This window comes from Littorina saxatilis, linkage group LG1, assembly GCF_037325665.1.
Source record: "Littorina saxatilis isolate snail1 linkage group LG1, US_GU_Lsax_2.0, whole genome shotgun sequence".
Taxonomy (NCBI): domain Eukaryota; kingdom Metazoa; phylum Mollusca; class Gastropoda; order Littorinimorpha; family Littorinidae; genus Littorina; species Littorina saxatilis.
This window is the reverse complement of record NC_090245.1, coordinates 10,571,350-10,591,349: the sequence shown is the minus strand read 5'-3', so window position 1 is coordinate 10,591,349 and position 20,000 is coordinate 10,571,350. Positions and strand designations below refer to the sequence as shown.

General features: G+C 45.8%; 2 protein-coding genes and 1 long non-coding RNA gene across 5 annotated transcripts in view; 2 read left to right on the top strand and 1 right to left on the bottom strand.

The window, feature by feature from the left end:
• The window catches only part of LOC138960650 (uncharacterized), a 3,655-nt gene extending 727 nt beyond the window's left edge, over positions 1 to 2,928 (top strand). Inside the window, exons 2-3 of the mRNA XM_070332417.1 lie at positions 2,017 to 2,145; positions 2,715 to 2,928. Of these exons, the coding sequence (XP_070188518.1) occupies positions 2,017 to 2,145; positions 2,715 to 2,918 (333 nt within the window). The 3' untranslated portion in view covers positions 2,919 to 2,928. The remainder of the gene's footprint in view (positions 1 to 2,016; positions 2,146 to 2,714) is intronic.
• A 2,228-nt stretch (positions 2,929 to 5,156) lies between these two features.
• Positions 5,157 to 20,000, top strand: part of LOC138961348 (uncharacterized) — a 22,202-nt gene continuing 7,358 nt past the window's right edge. Inside the window, exons 1-3 of one of the 3 annotated variants that reach the window (XM_070332966.1) lie at positions 5,157 to 5,428; positions 8,225 to 8,868; positions 9,816 to 9,944. In XM_070332966.1, coding sequence (XP_070189067.1) covers positions 5,425 to 5,428; positions 8,225 to 8,868; positions 9,816 to 9,944 — 777 coding nt within the window. In that variant the 5' untranslated portion in view covers positions 5,157 to 5,424. Of the gene's footprint in view, positions 5,429 to 6,344; positions 6,973 to 8,224; positions 8,869 to 9,433; positions 9,945 to 20,000 lie in introns of those variants that run through there. The other 2 variants (XM_070332959.1, XM_070332973.1) reach the window with 2 other exon arrangements.
• Positions 10,775 to 11,530, bottom strand: LOC138961372 (uncharacterized). The gene is made up of 2 exons (XR_011454167.1): positions 11,401 to 11,530; positions 10,775 to 11,129 (listed from the first exon to the last, which is right to left on the bottom strand). It is a non-coding gene; the product is annotated as an uncharacterized lncRNA (long non-coding RNA).

Here is a 20,000-nt window from a genome sequence, read left to right as displayed (position 1 = left end):
ACCTTAAAGGCACACTCAGCCTCCCGTAAACCATCCGTTTCTGATCACTGAGCTCCCCGAGCCTTTACATACAGTACAAACATACTACCATTTGAACTCTCACCGAACGGGAACATCCTGGTTGTTTTCCGTTGAGAGTGAGACATTTTCAAAGAATTTATTTCGTGCAGTCAGAACGGATTTACCATTAGACAAATCGGAAGCCTCGTTTTGGAGCTGGACTTAACTTTTAAAATCTAAATAATAAATTGACAGATTGTTACACAAACATTTTTAAATCATGAAATAATTCTTTTTTCATCAAAACAAGATCAGTACAATTCGAAGTTTTGAAAGTTTGAAAAAAGGGAGCCCTGAAGCAGGTCACGCAAGGTCGTGTTTGCCCAAGCAGACGATTTTTTTGCATAGCGCTTGCTTTTTTGAACCCAACCCCCGCCGATAAGTTCGTCAGTGTGACTCGCAGTCGTTTGTTGCATTTTAGATTCAGAGGTACACAATAACGTGATACGAGTATTGCAGATACAGCGAGTCGCATTGAAATCATAAACTGACGACTAAATTGTGAAACAAAGGAAAGTGGATCACACGGGTCCACAATGGCTCAGGGGTTAGATAAACCACGAAAACTGGTGTGTGGCTTACGCAAGTTAATAGCCATTCAAACGAACTGTGTCATTTTAATGCATAGCCTCAAATCTTAATCCTTGTCAAATAAAGTTCAATTCAATTCTCTCTCACTCTCTCTCTCGTTGTCTCTCTTACTCTCTCACTCTCACTCTCTCACTCTCTCTTTCTCTGTCTTTCTCTGTCTTTCTCTCTCTCTCTATCTTTCTCTCTCTCTCTCTCTTTCTCTCTCTCTCTCTCTCTCTCTCTCTCTCTCTCTCTCGGCAAGTGATAATTCACTAAAACCTATAATTAGATTACACAAACGAGCGTTGAAAGTAGTCTTATTAAAGAAAACAACCCTGAATGAATTAGACTACATAAACTTAGGCATTCTCCCTCTGAAGGAAAGACTTGGCTATAATAAATGTACCCTTATGAGCAAAATTATCACTGGATGTGTACCTGAAACTTTACGTACAAAATTTACCATGAGGAATTCACGTCAATTTATGAGATTAAACACTCCTGTTCCTCGGATTGACCTGTTTAAGTCCAGTTTAGTGTATTCAGGTAGCAGTCTCTGGAACTCTCTTCCAACATTCCTGAGGCAAACTACCAGCACAGATAGTTTTAAGAGCAGATATTTGTCTTATGTAATGAAGTCAAAGTAAATGATATTTGTCTTAAATGGTATTCATTTTTTGTATTAAACATGCCCCTCTCCTCTTTATTTGTATAATGTACACAAACCCTTTTCGGATGAAGGGACTTAAAAACCAACCACTATTTAGATGTGTGATGATCTTAGCAATGTCTTGCTTGTTTGATTGATTTTCTTTAAAATGTAATGTATGGATTAGAGCATGATGTTGAGAAAGTGCAAGCTGCACTATACCACTTAATTCACATCAATTAACTCGCAATTTACCTCAATGCAATGCATTTTGTGTACATATGTATAATGTGTTTTCAATTTAGTTATCTGTTAAAATGTAGAATTTTAGTTTTTCTATTTTCTATTTTTTATCTTGTATTTTTATTTAATTTTTGTAGTTAGTCTCTCTTTAGGGCGAGGGCTGGATGTAAAAAAAGCAGACCACTGCTTAATCTACTACCCTCGTTAAATAAAGAATTGTCATTGTCATTGTCTCTCTCTCTCTCTCTCTCTCTCTCTCTCTCTCTCTCTCTCTCTCTCTCTCTCTCTCTCTCTCTCTCTCTCTCTCTCTCTCTCTCTCTCTCTCTCTCTCTCTCTCTCTCTCTCTCTCTCTCTCTCTCTGTGTTAGTGCGAGAGCTGGATGTAAAAAATCATATGTTCTTGCTTATCTATTACCCTCGATATTAAAGATTTGGTCTTGTCTTGTCTATCTAGATATGCATAAATCAGGACACTTAAACTGGTTTGCGTTTCAGGGCCGCCAGGTGGAGAAGGGAGGATGTTGTGGAGACAGACCTCTGTTCGGGCTGTGGATCGGCATCTCCGTCTTCCTTTGCTTCTGCCTTCTCTTCGTTGGCCTCGTGCCCCTCGTCTTCTTCTGGCAGGTGGGTCTTCTTTGATTTTTCTTTCTTTTTTTCTTTCTTTCTGTCTTTCTGTCAAGCAAGAAACACGCATAATTTTAACGAAAGCTGTAACATGCAAGCTATATGTGTCGTAGCCTTGTGTTTACATAACTTTGAATTGATCTATTTCTGTCAGTTTTACATGCAGAGCCACCAAAAGCACAACTTGAGGTGCACAAAGCATTAGCCTGTCCACGTCTCCATTACACGAAGTGTGTGCTTGGGTGCATATCATATCAATAAAACAGCTTTGAATGCAAGGTTTGGGTTTCTGACCGCAAAATGTTCCAAGAAGTCTTTGAACACTGACGGGCACTGTGCGCTATATTTTCAAAAATCACTTTACTGCAGCAAAAAGAGGAATATATGAGGTACTTGTTAGACACCCACTTTAGTTACATCATGCATTTTGGGAAGCTGTTTAAGTGATATTTCTAGGCCAACTACCGTTCTTCATGTTATGAGGACCGTAGCTTTTGTGTTATGCTTGCAAAACACGCTGTAGCTATGTATCGGGCGTGTATATTATCACTTCCCTCTGACCCTGACAGGCACGGGAGGAGTGGGACTCGGGCAACACGGCGAAGGCCAAGAACTCGCTGCGACTGGCCAGGATCAGCTTCGTGGTCGCGCTGCTCGCCTTGACGGGGGGCGTGGTCGGACTGGCCGTACGAATCCATTTAAATGTGAAGGCCATCGACGCATACGATTGGCAACGGTACCAGTACCGCTCTCACACGTACGGGACAAGATAAAATACCTGACTGCGGGATGAAGTCTGCACTGTTGTGTGTGTGTGTGTGTGTTTGTGTGTGTGTGTGTGTGGTGGTGTGTGTGTGTGTGTTTGTGTGGTGTGGTGTGTGTGTGTGGTTTGGTGTGTGTGTGTGGTTTGGTGTGTGTGTGTATGTGTGTGTGTGTGGTGTGTGTGGTGTGTGTGTGTGTGTGAGAGAGAGTTTGTGTGGTTGGGGGGGGGGGGGGGGTGTTCTGTCAGTGTACAGAGTAATGACTTTCGATCTATTGTAAGTTTTATTTATTAGTTCTTTTTTTTAGTGCTTGTTTGTTTGTTTGTTTGTGTGTTTGTTTCTTTGTTCATAGGTGTGTTTTTAAGTGGTGTTGTTTTTTGGTTGCCTTGTTGTTTTGTTTAACAGATGCAATCGTTTTCGTCGTGGCAATCTTGTATTGTTCACACAATCCGTGTAAGTTGTGGTGTGGACAACACCATACAAATGAGTAATGTTGACAGTGTCAATATATAAATGTACAGATTTATATATTATCAGTACAAGACGCATCATACAGCTGAATAAACGCGGCAAAGATAGGTTACGTATGTGGGACAGTGAATCTATAATTATGTGTAATGTGTGGGCCCGCACACGCGCGCGCGCTCGCGCGTGTGTGTGTGTGTGTGTGTTTGTGTGTGTGTACGTGTATGTGTGTGTGTGTGTGTGTGTGTGTGTGTGTGTGTGTGTGTGTGTGTGTGTGTGTGTGTGAACCCTGACTGAATCAAATGAATAATAAATCAAACCAGCGTGCCCACACAAACCGTTGTAAACAAGTTTGAGGGTCACACTATCTAATTGTTATATACTGTACTGACTCACATGATATTGTGCACAAAGCCGGATCTACACTCATGCACAAATTAGCATAACAGGATGCGCTCAGTTTATCTTCTGGATTGATGCGTTTCATGATGTTTCCAATGGTGTGAAACATAATGTTTAATATCGGCTGCATAGTGTACGTAAGAGGACAGACAAGATCAAGTCCCTGGTGTTTCATTATATTAAACGGAATAACCACCTGCTGCATTCCCGTGTCATTTTGTGGAATGGAGTCCCCCTTGTAAAACCCTCCCACCCGCCCACGCTCCGTTATATTCCCCTTCCAAGTTGGGAGTGGGAGGGGGGGGGGGGGGGTACAACTTTACAACTTTAAAGAGATTTCTGTCAGGAGCAAGTCATCGCTGTCCATGAGAACAGCGTTATCACTCAGACTAGTTTTAAGCAACGATTCTCAGCTGACTTGCACATTTGGGTTTGTCCGGTCGCCTTAATCTAACCCAATCGGGACGCGCGATAATGAAAGTCTGCCACAAATCATTGGTAAATCGCTGAGGAGTCGCTGGATGAAACGAGAATCTTTGGTCACAAACCACCGACTCTAATTTCATCTGGCTGAGATCGAAGTTCCGATTTTTTTATTCAAAAGACCACTGGATAGAATCATAATCTTGCCATGTCGGATTCTGTTGAATACGTCGAATCCTACGCTGTACTTTTTAAAACGTCACAGAACCCTCTTGTACCTTGGCCAAGGAGTACTGTATCAGTGATAGAGAGCTCCTTGACCTTGGCCTACTTCTATTGCACCTTTCTCGCGCCTTGCACACTCTCACCCCCACCCTCCTTCCACTGCATCACCCCCTCCTAGTTCTCACCAGGCCTACTAGCTAGGCAGCTCACGTCCATTTTTTGACCGGATGGGGACAGATCTGACAAAAGTGTGACATTTTTTCCTAGCTATCTACATCCAAAATTAATTGTCATGTTCACTGATACTATGGAAGCAAGTTACGTACAATGTCGCGACATGATTTTTTGGGCCTTATTTTCGAGTTTTGTCAAACCATAAACAAATATCTCGCAAAAATATGAATGTTTATTGATTAAAAAATTATTTGAAATGTATCCATTTCTGAATTTATTCATTGAATTGATCATATTGCCTTTAAATCTTTAAAACATCTTGCTTAGACATGTATATGCAGTATTTTCCTCTATTAATGCAATGGAAAAATTGATGACGTCACATGACTGGGCTGCATTGGCCAAATTTGATGGGGCCTAGCAAAAAATTAATAAGTAGGGTCTACAGAATTGCCTCACAAAGTTTGACACTTTTGTCAAGTCGGTCCCCATCATATCGCTAAGCTGCCTGGCTATACATGGTTTCTTAGCCAAAGCCTCAGAGTGCCCGGATATTATTGTCAGTGTTCTGTGTAGTGTGTCACTACTTCTCTATTTATAGGGCGACAGCACATCCTTTGTAGATTTTTTTTTTTTTTAAAGGGGAGGAGTGTTTTTTCATTGCGGAATGTTGAAAATACGTGCAGTTTTGCCTACATTTGACTGACGAGCTTTTTGTCACGGTTGGTCTCAGTGAAATTGGACGAGCAGGGAAAAGGTTGTTTTCGTCTATTCTTTTGTTAATGTTGAAAGGGTTTTCACTTGAGGAAGTCACAGGACGAGGAGTATTATGAGTAAGTCAGTTTCTTTGATATTGCTTATTTATTTATTTATTTATTTATTTATTTCTGTATTTCTGTATTTAATTATATATCTATTTATGTATCTATCCACTTATGTATTTATTAGTGCATGCCTATCTATCTTTCTATCCATCTATCTATCTGTCTGTCTGTCTGTCTGTCTGTCTGTCTGTCTGTCTGTCCGTCTGTCTGTCTTTTGCCTATTTGTCTTATCAGCGACGCCTCCACAACCCACATCCTCCTTTCCTATTTAAAACAACAATCATTCAATTAATCATTCAAGTAGCTATACTTTATCTGTATGTCTTCTCAGTCTCATTGTTAATCTGCAGTGATGTACATTTTTCTAGCAGCCTTTAGGACAATTGTCCTGAAGACTGAAAATCAATAGGACACAGTGTCCTGAGATTGCAATTTCAATAGGACAAAAACACGACTCGTAAAACCGCATTTAAAAAGATTTTTCAGTTTAAATTCTCGGTTGACGTTGTTGTTGGTTCAGCTGAAGCCACAGTGGCTGGCGAACGCAGCATGGACATCAATGTCTGCTGATTTTTTATCTGCTTTGAGCTTTTTTTTTCCGGACCCATGTCGTTTCTCTTTCGTTTTATTTTCGTTCGAACGCACAACGGTTTTTCCGGATATTATGACGAAAAGTAATGCCTTGCGCATGTGCGAACATGCACGGGTGGTTCCCATTGATTTAAACGATTTATTGCTGAGCCAATGAATGCACTCGAGGCACCATATGGGTTCGGTTTTCTTTTTTTTCTTCTTGATCCAACTTGAGGATAAATTAATTCAAAGAATCAGATCCCATATATGGTGCCTCGTTCACCCAACAAACTGGTCACACGCAGTGCATACTTTCGCTTGGCAAAACCGAAACCAGCTTTCCTCACGCAGTGTTTACTTTCGCTTGGCAAAACCGAAACAAGCTTTCCTCTTGAAAATTGAACAGTCCGCATGTCCGCTTCATTGTCAAAAACGATCGGACCCTTGACCACTTCTTCTGTAGGTTAATCGGACCTGTGTCCTGCTGGGGTTAAAGCTATAGGTCCTGGGGAAATTGGATCGGTCAGAGACCGGAGACCGACTAAAATGTACATCACTGAATCTGTCTGCTTCTTTTTCTAGTTGTGTCGTGTGTTTATTTGAACACAACGCATGAGGAACAACAAGGTGAAGGTCGAATCGTGACCTGGCTTTAGCCTGCATACCCAACTGTGACAGGTTTCGCAATAACTCAGGACTTTGTTTCTGTCAGCTGCGCTATCTACGGTGCTGCACAGGTCATGTTGAACAGCTACTTCTGACATATAAAAAAAAAATCTTCCTCGTATCAGTCGTAAGGTATTAATTTTATCAATCACGGCTGATTAGAGAAAACCTGGTTGAAAAGGGTGTCGCCGCCATTGCTGTGACCTCGCAAAGCCTCATCAGAGTGCCCGGATACTATTGTCAGTGTTCTGCTCAGTGTGTCTTTGGTCTGCCAGAACTGACCGACGCGGACAACATGGATAGACGCCAACAAGGTAAACAGCTGACCGATGAATGTTCTACAGTGGACACTATATTCTCTTCTTTCGTTTTGGTCAAGATTAAAAGAATTGACCACAGCGATGGTGTGAAGTGCAATCGAAATTACTCAGTCTGTTTTGATTTATGCACTGAGATTTTCGTTCTCTGCCGTTCTCAATGCGCTGTTTGCCAAATTAGAAGCACTCGCCTTCGCTGATATCACCGTCAGTAGTCGTTTTGCTGGTTCGGTTTGACTCTAAGCAAAGCGAGCGTGGCCCGGAATACAACGTTACGCTTGACTGAGTGTAACTGGTGCTTCCAGAATTATGTTTTTAATTTTTGTCTATGTATTTGTTTATTAGAGTTTGAAGCCAGTTTGAAGTGATTTTTGGGGTCTTATTTCTAAGACGCGTAAAGCGGCACAAAAACATTTAATCTGCCGATCTAAATAACAAAAAGTCTTCACCGAGACTGAGTCCTTGCTGACCGAAACCCGTCGACCGAGACAGCGCGGTATCATGTACACAGGGGACACAATGTGCAAGAAACATATTTTTTTGTGGTAAATCAGTTCAAACATTACATATCAAATAAATGAAATATCTTTTAGAAGATTTTAATCTTAAATACAATTCCATAGTTCGGAGCGGGTCAAACAATGTTTGACCAAAATGTCCATCGATTTGAATGAAATAAGGTTGCTACAGTGCGGATATTATCTGGATTTTGTTTGTTTGTTTGCTTAACGCCCAGCCGACCACGAAGGGCCGTATCAGGGCGGTTATTATCTGGATAGATTGACATGAAAAGTTCCATAAAGATCATTCAAATAGTTTTCTGGGAATAGCCCTACACACACACACACACACACACACGGTAGCGAACGCACGCAGGCACGCACGCACGCAGGCACGCAGGCACGCACACACACACACACACACACACACACACACACACACACACACACACACACACACACACACACACACACACACACATAAAACTCGCCTCCCTCTTTATTCTCAGTCTGCCGGAACATTGACCAAATGTCAAAAGAAGAACTCTAAGGGAAAAATGGAGAACTTTACAAGATCTCGTGGTGACAGACACGACAGGGCACACGGGAAGGATGGTGACTTTTATACAGGAGAATATTAATTATTTCCATGTTGCAGAATCTTCTATGCTCGACAGTGTGTAATTGTTATTGGGACAGTATCGCAATAGTCTCCAATTGAATAATCACTGTCACCTTATCCATTGCAGGCTCGCCTTTCACCATCATGCACGAGGCAGCTGGGGAACCCCCAACGGGCCTTCCTCCTCATCCTCCTCCTTCCATCTCCGGCCAAGCTCCTGGAGGCTACACCAACCAAGGCATCTCCTTTACTCCTATAACCTTTCCCGTGGGAATTGTCTCCAGCTCCTCGCCGAGGGATGGGCTGAACGACCTAAGCCCTCCTGACCACGCCTCGAAGAACAGCCTGTCTTCTCAAGACGTCCAGCTCTCGGTAAAGCACGACGGACACCAGGGAGAGGGCGAGGGGGTGAATCCACATGTCTCGCCGGATCATTCCGACATGGCAGGCGCTCCAGAGCGTGGCGTCTTTCCTTCAGCTGCGCCGATTATTCGCTTCCCAAAGGCATCAGCAAAGCAGAACGTGAGAGCACCCGAGCAACGTCTCTCGGCAAATTCTAACCCAGGATACGAAAACAGTGCGTATCTGGGTCCTGGCCAGATTCGATTGACGTCAGGGGGCGTGATCAACCTGGCCATGGACGACCCCATTGGCGAAGAGCCGGCAGAGGTCAGGGCCATGAGAGGGTCAAGGCCGCCTGTGGGTTCAACGAGCGGGTTTAGCGGTGCACATGGGACAGGGATACACTCACCCATGCAGAACATGGCCATGGTGAGGACATCTGTCAGTTGTGATCGTTGCTGATGTTGTTTGTTTGTGTTTTGACGTTGTGTTTGTGTGTCTTCTCCTCAAGTATCTGCATTCCTGGGCAAACATAGCGGCAGTTTCTATGATTTCTGTCCCTATTTTATTTTTATTTTTTACAGGTCTCTTTTTTACGTGCTCCGGTCCACGTGTTTCCTACACTCTCCTCGTTAGTGATTGGTCCCTCTTTTGTTTGTCAGAGCTTTTGCAAGAAAAGGTCACTCTCCCACAACAATAACAAACCCTAAGGAGTTATTTCCAAGATCGTCTATTAAACCCGCAAACTGTAGAGCCAGGGATCAAGCTCTGTCTAGAGCCACTGTGTTGTGTTGTCTAGTCTTGTCTTGTCCTGTCTTGTCTTGTCTTGTCTTGTCTTGTCTTGTCTTGTCTTGTCTTGTCTTGTCTTTTCCTGTCTTGTCTTGTCTTGTCTTGTCATTCTTGTCTTGTCTTGTCTTGTCTCTCTAGATATATAATATACATCAGGACACAGAAACTGCCTGGTCTGAAGCCTTGAATTGTGTGTGTGTTTCAGGCCCGCCAGGGGGAGAAGAGAGGATGTTGTGGAGGACGACCTCTGTTGTCTTGGCTTGTCTTGTCTTGTCTTGTCTTGTCTTGTAATTCGTATCTTGTCTTGTCTTGTCTCGTTTTGTCTTGTCTTGTCTTGTCTTGTCTTGTCTGGTCTTGTCTCTCTAGATATGTATACAACAGGACACAGAAACTGCCTTGCCCGAAGCCTTGAATCGTGTGTGTGTTTCAGGCCCGCCAGGGGGAGAAGAGAGGAGGCAGACCTCTGTTGTCTTTTCTTTTCTTGTCTTGTCTTGTCTGGTCCAAGTCTTGTCTTGTCTTGTCTCTCTAGATATGTATTAATCAGGACACTGAACCGCCTGAAGCCTTGAATCGTGTGTGGGTTTCAGGGCCGCCAGGTGGAGAAGGAAGGATGCTGTGGGGGCAGACCTCTGTTCGGGCTGTGGATCGGAATCTGCGTCTTCCTTTGCTTCTGCACTCTCTTCTTTGGCCTCGTGCCCCTCATCTTCTTCTGGCAGGTTGGTCTTCTTTGAAGTTTCTTTCTTTCCGTCTTTCAGTCAAGCAAGAAACACGCATACATTTTGAAATTAATGAAAGCTGTAACATGCAAGCTATACGTGTCGTAGCCTTGTGTTTACATAACTTTAAATTGATCGATACTCTTCTAAAAAAAAGAGGGCAAGGACCGGTCATGACATATTTACAATCTTTAAAATATTCGCCCAAAATCAAGGGTTCGACAAATTGACTGAAACGTCACGTTTTTGAATAAACAAAAGAGCAGTGAGTCTAGCTCTATGAACAGTTTTGGCAGGCGGTGTTGCTGTGTCATACTAAACAGGCGGAATAAGTGAGATTTTCTTTAAAGGGGGCAGTTTTCAAAGTCCTATGAATTTCCGTCAGTTTTACATGCAGAGCCACCAAAATCACAAGGTGCACTAAGCATTAGACTGTCCACGTCTCCATTGCACGAAGTGTGTGTTTGGGTGCCTATCATATCAATGAAACAGCTTTGAATGCAAGGTTTGGGTTTCTGAGCGGGCACTTTGAGCTATATTTTTAATGATCAATTTACTGCAGTAAAAAGAGGAATATATATGAGGTACATGTTGGACATCTACTTTGGTTACATCATGCATTTTGGGAAGCTGTTTAGGTGACATTTCTAAACCTAAACCGTAGCTTTTTGTGTTATGCTTGCAAAACACGCTGTAGCTATGTATCGGGCGTGTGTTGCAGTTCCACTTTTTACCTTGTGTTTTAGATACAATATCTAAGAACACACCAAAGTTATATTCAATACTTTACAACAGTCATGCTTCAAATCAATCTCGTAAAACACTGATGATTTAGATTAATGAATAAATTTATTGGTTGGTAATATTTCCGGATTCTTTAACAAACTATTTCTATTTTAGATCTAACGAATTTGCGTTCATAGTTAATTGTTCTTGCATTGACAGCTAGTTTAATGTCGAACTGGACTTATCTTAAATGGGCTGGTTAGTTACAAAGTCCGAATGTCCTGATGGAAGCCTGGATTCACATGATGACCGTAGCAGTGACGAACTTGATGAAGATCACTTGATGATGATGATGATTAGTAGACAAACTCCTTTTGCTCCTCGCTGGTGGTGGATCACACTGGTGGCGTAGCTTGATTAGTTCACCCTTATCCCAGCGGATCCTGGACGCTCGAACCCCTGGATCAAAGGTAATACTTGTTATTAACAACGGTATCCTAGGATCAAGGTTAATTTTGATTTCTTGCCCTATCTTCATGTCGGGCAGTTCGCAGACAAACCAAGCATGGTTACTGAATAAAATACTAGATCTATATGCCGAACTAACTTGCAGCATGTACGTTTATGATTAACTTCATTAAACATTCTAAAACAAATATCATATGCGAATAGATGTGAGTGTATAATAGCTGTTCCTTGATGGACGCTCGATATTACAACGACACCTTACCTCTTGATGCTCCTTTCCGGACACTACTCTACGAGTCTGTGCGGCTGCGGGTTACATCTCAGGCCTTGGGATGGTAGGTTAAGTGCCGGCGGCTTTTCATCGGTGGTTACACAGGATTCTTGTTCCCCACTTGTAGCCTCTCAGTACCCGGCAAATAGGGTGACCGTAATGGTTAGCGGTTCACGTTTCCTTCCTCCAAATAACTGTTTTCATCCCACGATGCAACTCCATGAGTTACGTAAATTCGCATATTAATGACGCAGTAATGACGTTGATCCAACATGTAGATTCTCATACTAGTGACGTCATTACTTCGTCTCCAAGGTCTCGTAGACTCTTACCCTAATGGTGCAACAAAATATTCCAGTCTCGGCTAAACAAGAGTTGTTTGGAGTTGAGTCGTAACATAACCCCGGGGGGTGGACAAGCGAAATCTTATTTCGTTTCCGTTTATACGACTCAATATACAATACAATACAATACAATATACAATATGCAAATACAATTGTTTCCACATTTTGGAGTAGATCCGCATGAGCCTGTCGCGGCCAGTTTGGCCTCACTACTCCAACGGGGTGGACAAATTTTCCTTCTGGACTCTGAAACTCAGTTGATGCGACTCAAATAGTCGGCACCTAGGTTGTCCTTTCCTGGCATCTTCACCCATCGAAACTGGCCTCGTGACGTCACAAACGCGGTTTTGTCTCTGTCTTCCTCGACAATGGGTATTCCCCAGTAGCCACGCGTGAGACCTAGCTTGGAGAAGTACTTGGCTTTTCTTAAGCTTTGGAATAAATGTTGAACGTTGGTGATGGGTTCCCCATCGAACACCGTGACAACATTCAACCCACGGAGGTCCGCGCAAAAGCGGTACTTCCCTTCTTCTTTCTTTTTGACGAGAACAATGGGTGAATTGTAAGCTGAGTTGGCGGGTTCGATGACTCCTAGCTTCAACATCTCTTCGACTTCATTCTCCACCATCTTCACATACGCATGTGGAATGGGGCGTGGTCTTATATAGACCGGTTTCTTGTCTGTGACCTCGATTCGACACGTAGTCAGATTCGTGGTGAGTGGTACGTCGGTCAGATTATCTAGTCTGTCCGCGCAGATCTGTCTCGCTTCAGTTCGCTGGGACTGAGTGAGTTTCTCTGAAAAGTGCACGCGGTCTAAACCTTCTGTGCGCTTTGTCTCAAATGTTGGGATAGTCCTCTGACTGTCCAACCTGAAGATGTCGTCGTTAGTGGTTTCGTCCTCCTCTACCACTACTGAGACGATCACTTCTTCCTCTTCTTCTTCTACTACTGCAACCGGAATTGTTCCATCGGTGACAGGTTGCTCACGTTCGACGTAAGACTTGAGGAGGTTGACATGGAATACTTTTTCCTTCCTCCTTACTTGGACTTTGTAGTCGAAATCATTCAACTTCTCTAACACTTCAAATGGACCTTGCCAAGTGAGTTCTAGTTTGTTTGTTTTCAATGGCTTGAGAATCAGGACTTTCTCTCCTGGTTTTAGCGACCTTGGTTTGGCTTTACGATCGTAATATTGAGCAGATCGCACTGATGCTTTTTTCAGGTTCTCTCGAGCAAGCAAACAGGTCTCTTCGATCCTCTCACGAAGGTTCACTACATATTCCGCAGTGGTTTTGACCTCATCTGAGACGCTCTCATCTGTCCAAATCTGTCTCAAGAGTTGCATTGGTCCTCTGACAGTACGCCCGAACAACAGTTCGAATGGCGAGAAACCTAAACTCTCTTGAGGAGTCTCGCGGTATGCGAACAGTAATGCAGAGATGAACGTGTCCCATGCTTTGGGCTGTTCTATGCACATCTTTTTGAGCATGTTCTTTAACGTGCCATTCATTCTCTCGCACAAACCATTTCCAGCTGGATGAAATACCGCAGAGGTTTTCCTTTTGATGCGGAGGAGTTCAGTGACTTCCTGCATCAGAGTGCCTGTGAACTGGCTCCCGTTATCAGTCAATATTTCACTTGGGATACCGAGTCTAGTCCAAAAATCCCACAAAGCATCGGCTACTGTCTCGGCGTGAATGTCCTTCAACGCGACAGCTTCAGGGTAGCGGGTGGCAAAGTCAACCATGACGAGGATGTACCGTTTTTTGTTCTCGGACATAGGAAGAATAGGCCCGATGATATCGACTGCTACTCTTCTGAAAGCAGTCTCAAACACTGGCATCTTGCCCAATGGGACCTTCTTCGTAAGGTGTTTTGGCGCGGATCGCTGGCAAGCGTCACATGACAAGCAGTAGCGGCGGATCTCAACGCCACAGCATGGCCACCAAAATTCGCGTCTAATCCTTTCGGCGGTACGACGCTGACCTTGGTGTCCTGCCATTGGATGATCATGGCCGAATGCGAGCACCTTACTACGGAACGATTTGGGAAGAATAACCTTCAAAGACTCCTCTCCTTTCCGATTGAACGTCGACTGGTACAAGATACCATTCTTTTCCACGACCCTCATGTGGCCTCTCTCTTCTCCGGTAGCAGCTTGTTTCCTGATGCTGTCTAACGAAGGATCTGTCTTCTGAGCCTCGCGTAAGTCCTTTGGAGTAAACATCTGGGACAGGCTGATCTTTCTTAACCCAGTGTGGGATTTTCAGTGGGGCGACCACCCCCAACCCAGCGCGTCCCCGGGTGGCGGATAGGGGAACGGTCTTCAGATATGGAGATCAGCCGCTTGCGGCCGCGGACCAAACTGGCTCCGGGTGGGATCCCGGAAAATCCTCCCCCCTGTGCTCTCAGGGTAGGACGTACGGGCCATGAGCTAAGGGTGAGGTAACCCCGACAGAAAACCCCGAATGCTGAAGACGGAGGACCCGGGCCGCACGGCGCATTCTAACAAACCACGGGTACACGCACTTACGCAAATGATGACACAATCAACCAGCACAGATGGAAATGGCGCTCGCCCATTGAGGACCCCCCAGGGTGGAGCAGCGTCGGGTCCCATGCCTCAAAGGGACCCAGCCCCAACTACTGGAGGTCCCTCCCGTCCGTCTTGTCACGCCAGGGGACGCCGGAGGAAAGTGACTGGCACCACTACAACCAGGAAGAAACCCAGTCAGCAGCGACCTTTCCAGGTCATGCACTGGAACGCAGAAAGTATCCTGAACAAGAAGACAGAGTTGGAGCATATCCTGCATGAGAAGAACATCAACATCTGCTGTATTCAGGAGACGCACCTGACACCCCAAAAGTCCTTCAAAGTGAGAGGCTACCAATGCCTTAGGTCCGACAGAACAGACCGAAGCAAAGGAGGAATCCTGACCCTCATCAGGAACAACATCAATGCCTGTTTGATAGAAACGCACATGGAGGACTCCGAATATCAGGTGATTCGAATCCAGACGAAGACATCAGAATTCCATCTTGTCAACTTCTACTGCCCCAATGATAGACACCTCGCCCTTGACACGATCCCCGCAAAGGCCTCCAACTTCATCGTGGTGGGTGACTTCAACAGTCATTCACAGAGTTGGGGATATGACCACCTGGATCGGAGAGGAGAAGAGGTGGAGAACTGGCAGGACGACAAAGGTCTCATCCTTTTGAACAGTCCCTTTGACTGCCCTACATTCTACTCCAGAAGATGGCACACTACATCAACTCCTGACCTAGCCTTCTGCACGGAAGACATGCACCAGCTAACCAGCAGAGAGGTCGGAGAACAGCTAGGTGGAAGTGACCATCGGCCAGTCTTTTTGACCCTGGGCATGGAGTCCTGCACTGAAGCTTCCTTCCCTCGGTGGAACTACAAAAGAGCGAACTGGTTCCTCTTTAGACACCGCACCAGCGAACTCACCAAAGACATCAGAGTCGAGGGTCGAGACATCAACATGGTGGCGAAGGACTTCAACATGAGCATCCTCAGAGCAGCGCGTGAGTCCATTCCCAGGGGTGCCAGGAGAGACTATAAGCCCTACTGGAGCAATGAATTGCAGGAACTGGATGATGATCTGGCAGACGCCAGAAGGGAAGCAGAAGTCAACCCGTCACAAAACAACAACATCCGCCTCCAGGAAGCCAAAGCCAAATTTCTCAAAAAGAAGCTACAGGCAAGACGGAGAAGCTGGCAAGAGAAAACAAGCTCTCTGAACCTTGAGAAGGATGGCAGAAAGCTCTGGAGGCTCACCAAGCAGTTGAATGATGAGAACACCAGCAGAGGAAAGATCGCATTAGAAGAGAACGGGAAGGTGCTAACTGGAAAGCATGCTGCCAACCAATTTGCTGAAAGCTATGCAGCTGAGAGCAACCTCCATGTTAGCCCCGAGAAACAGAGAGAAGCAAGAAGAGAGAAAAGAGAGAGACCTGCCAGACAGTCGACAGTGGACGCCATGAGTCAACCACTCACACTCCACGAGCTGCACTCAGCTCTGAAAAAGTCAAAGGCGAAGAAGTCCCCTGGCCCAGACGGCATCACCAACGAGATGCTAACCCACCTTGGTAGTGCAGCAGAGAACAAGCTACTCGAGGTCTTCAACAGCAGCTGGCAAGAAGGATCGCTACCACAACTCTGGCGAGAAGCGATCATGATCCCCATCTTAAAAAAAGGGAAGGATCCAAAGAAGGCCACCAGCTATCGCCCAATCAGCCTCACCAGCTGTGTTGTGAAGACCCTGGAGAGAATTGTGAACGAGCGCCTCAGGTGGTACCTGGAATCCAGGAACCTCCTCGCCCCTGAACAAGCTGGATTCCGACAGTTCCGCAGCACTGAAGATCAGGTCACTTACCTGGCGCAAGAAGTTGAAGATGCCTTTCAGGAACAGAAGCTGGTCTTCGTCACCTGGATAGATCTTCAGAAGGCCTTTGACAAGGTCTGGAAAGATGGACTCCTTGTAAAACTGCTGAGGAAAGGCGTGTCCAGCAACATGTACCAGTGGATTCGCTCTTACCTCTATAACCGCAGGGCAAGAGTTAACGTCGACCAGACCAAAAGCAAGAAGTTCCTCCTTCGTCATGGCGTCCCTCAGGGCGGAGTCCTCTCCCCCACACTCTTCCTTCTCTTCATCGACGATCTGGTGTCTGAGATGCCCAAGGGGATCAAAGCTGCTCTCTACGCAGACGACCTTGTGATCTGGTGTAAGGAGGAGCACGCAAGTACTGCCACCTACAGAATGCAGCAAGCGGCAGATAGGCTGAACGCATGGGCAGAAGATTGGTGCGTCTCCATCAACAAGGAGAAATCCTCCACCACCCTATTCACACTGTCGCCAAAGCAGAAAGCCGGAACCATTAGGCTTGGTGGAACTCCTCTGAGAGAGGATGAAGAAGCAACGTACCTTGGTGTCACCTTTGATAGACGGCAGACCTGGAAACCACACATTGCACAGGCAGAGACAAAGGCCCGGCGCAAGCTAGCCATACTCAGGAAGCTGGCAGGTACCACCTGGGGAGCGAACGAGAAGATACTGAAGACAGTATACCAGGGAACAATCAGACCCCACCTCGAGTACGGCTCCACAGCGTGGTCAACCTCAGCCAAGACAAACCTGCAGACCCTTGACCGTGTGCAAAACCAGGCCCTCCGACTCATCACCGGTGCAATGAAATCCACGCCCATCAAGGAAATGGAGAAGCTTACCACCATCCAACCCCTCTGTCAGAGAAGAGAAGCTAAGACTATGGTACAGGCCGAGAAGCTCAAGTGCCTACCCGACCACCCCATGAAGCACAGACTGAGCAACCTCACCAAGAACCGGCTTAAACGGAGCAGTTTTGTACACGAGAGCAAGAGACTTTCTCGACAGTACAGGGAAGTCCTTCCACAGAACACTCTACCTCTGACTCAAGAAGAAGAGGAAACCCCCAAGGCAACAGAGAAACCAGGCATCCAGATCTGCACCAGTGTTCCACATGTTACCTCAGGAGAAGATCAGAATGACACAGCTCGACAGGCACTCACCTTAGCCCTGATCGACGAACAGTACCCAAAAGAGGCGTGGATCCATGTATACACCGATGGATCAGCAACTAACGCCGTGCTCAATGGAGGTGCAGGCATTCTCATCCAGTTCCCTGGGGGACATACAGCTACATCCAGCGTTGCCACTGGCAAACACTGCACAAACTATAAAGCAGAAGCAGAAGCTCTCATGCAGGCCGCCTCCTTCGTTCAGGACTCCGCAGACCCTTGCTACCAAGTTGTCTTCCTCTCGGACGCCCTTTCAGTCCTTCAGGCCCTAGAGAACGACAAACTCCCACAGCTGGCCAAAGCATTACAGATGGTCAGACAAACCAGAAGAGTTGTCCTCCAGTGGATACCAGCACACTGTGGGATACCAGGAAATGAAAGGGCAGATGAGCTGGCAAAAGAAGGAGCCGTGGAAGACCAACCTGAAAACAGTGTCAGCTTTAGTGAGCAGAAGACAATCATCAAGGCATTGATGAGGCCAAGGACAAACAGAGATGACTACCACACAATGTCCAGAGAGCAGCAAGTCAACCTCATCAGGCTGCGTACTGGCCACAACAGGCTCAATGCTCACATGAACCGAAAGTTCAAGCTGGCGCCATCACCAACCTGTGCCTGCGGTCAAGAGGACCAAACAGCGGAACACATCTTACAGCGATGTCCCTTACTAGATGAGGAACGAAAAGAAGTGTGGCCGTCACCAACTCCCTTGCAGACCAAACTATACGGCAGTCGACAGGAGTTGGAGAAAACGACAACATTTATCACCAGTGCTGGACTGATTGTGTAACCTCTGCGAACGCCAAGAAGAAGAAGAAGAAGAGGAGTAAACATATCCGATGTTGGCTCCCGGCTACTTGGCTTACTCGCAGATTTGTCTCTATCATTGTCCAATTTGGACTGTGCTCTGGTATCTACGGCCCCAGCGACTGTCTCAGCGCTGTCGTGATACCAGGCAGGTTCTCTGACAGGGAAAATCGGTGTTTTCCTCCTGTCGTTCTGAGTTCCATGGAACTCCCCTATGAGCACCGGCATTATGGGATCCGCCATGACCACGACTTCTGTCTCTCCGCAGAAGAAGGGCGAATCCACATGAATGATCGCGGTCTCGCAGTACCGGACTTTACTTTTGTCCGCTAACGTGGTCCTCTTTCTCTGACCAGTCATTTTATCGGCCGGCACAAGATGTGCGGCCACCACAATCGAGCTACAGCCCGAGTCTCTCAGGGCGGTCACTCGTTTGCCGTTGACTTTGACGTCAACTAGATCCGAAAACTTTTTTGTGGTGCAGTCTCGACACAATTTATCTAACGGGGATTTTCTTCCCTGTGTTTCGCGTCGGACATCTTCAACTGTCACAGCTCCGGCGGTGTTGCCTTTTTTCCGTAAGGGACAATCGCTCGAACGGTGTAGACCCACGCGACAATAGAAGCATAGTCCTGCTTCTCGGAGTTTTTCGCGTTCCGCCGGTGTCAAAGAAGATCTTTTACCTTGTTGAGGTGATGGTTTATGATCCTTCTCAAAACGTTTCGTTCCGTCCTGAGGAGTTCGCGTTGGTGTCGGTCTCAATTTATTTTGGCTTCTGTTCAGCTCATAATCGGACGCGAGTTTTCCCATCTCCTTGGCATTGATCGGGTTCCGGTCTTTGACATGCACGGCGAGATCAGAAGGCATTGACTGCAAGGACTGCTCTCGCAGGATCAAATCGGTTAATCCTTTGACAGTTTTCTCGCACGGATCAAGCTCGATCCACTTGGTTAGGTACCGATCGAGTCTAGTGATGTGTTCTTTGTAAGTTTCCGCGGGATTACGTCTAGTATTGCGGAATTTCATGCGATATTGCTCAGCGGTGAGCTGGAATCCTTCAAATAACGCGCTCTTCACCTTTTCATAGTCATCAACATCCTCATCGTCCATTTTGGACACGATGGTACGGGCCTTACCTTTCAAGAAGTATATCAGCCGGGAGGCTTTCTTTGATTCGTCCAAATTCATATCTCTGGCATAGTGTTCAAACTGTTTGAGCCAGGATTCAACGTCATCCTTGTCATCAAGGTAAGGGATTTTGGGAATGAAACGGGGATCATGGTCATGTGAGGATTGGGAAGGATGAGCTGCATTTTCATTCGTGTTCATCTGAACCTCGCTCTGAATGCGCAGCTCTTCTATCCTAAAGAGTCTGTTTCTCTCATTCTCTTGGCGCTCATCTTTACGCTCTTCTAGTGCTAGCCTACTGGCTTCTCGCTCATGTTCACGCTCTTTATCCCTCTCCCCTTGGACGAATGACTGTAGTTCCTTTCCCTCCAAACCCAACTCTTTCCCCATGGTGATCAATTCCTTGATCGAACTGACGCTGGGACTTGATGGAACGGTCTGCTCGACCTGTCCGTTCACAGGCTGAGCGGCGTGGCCGTCATCACCTAGATCGGTGATATCAATCAGATTTGCTCCTTCTGTATATTCTGGGTCTATGCCCACGGTTGACGAGAATCTGGTGTAGTGCTGATGATGTCTGGTATCAGCCATTTTAGGTAATCCCTCAAAATGCAAAACTTTGGTACATCCACTCTTGGTGGTACTCTAATATGGAAGACTCTTACCCGCAGGTATTGTTCAACCTTTCAACACTGGTACAAACAATGTTACACGCGCACGTGATTTTT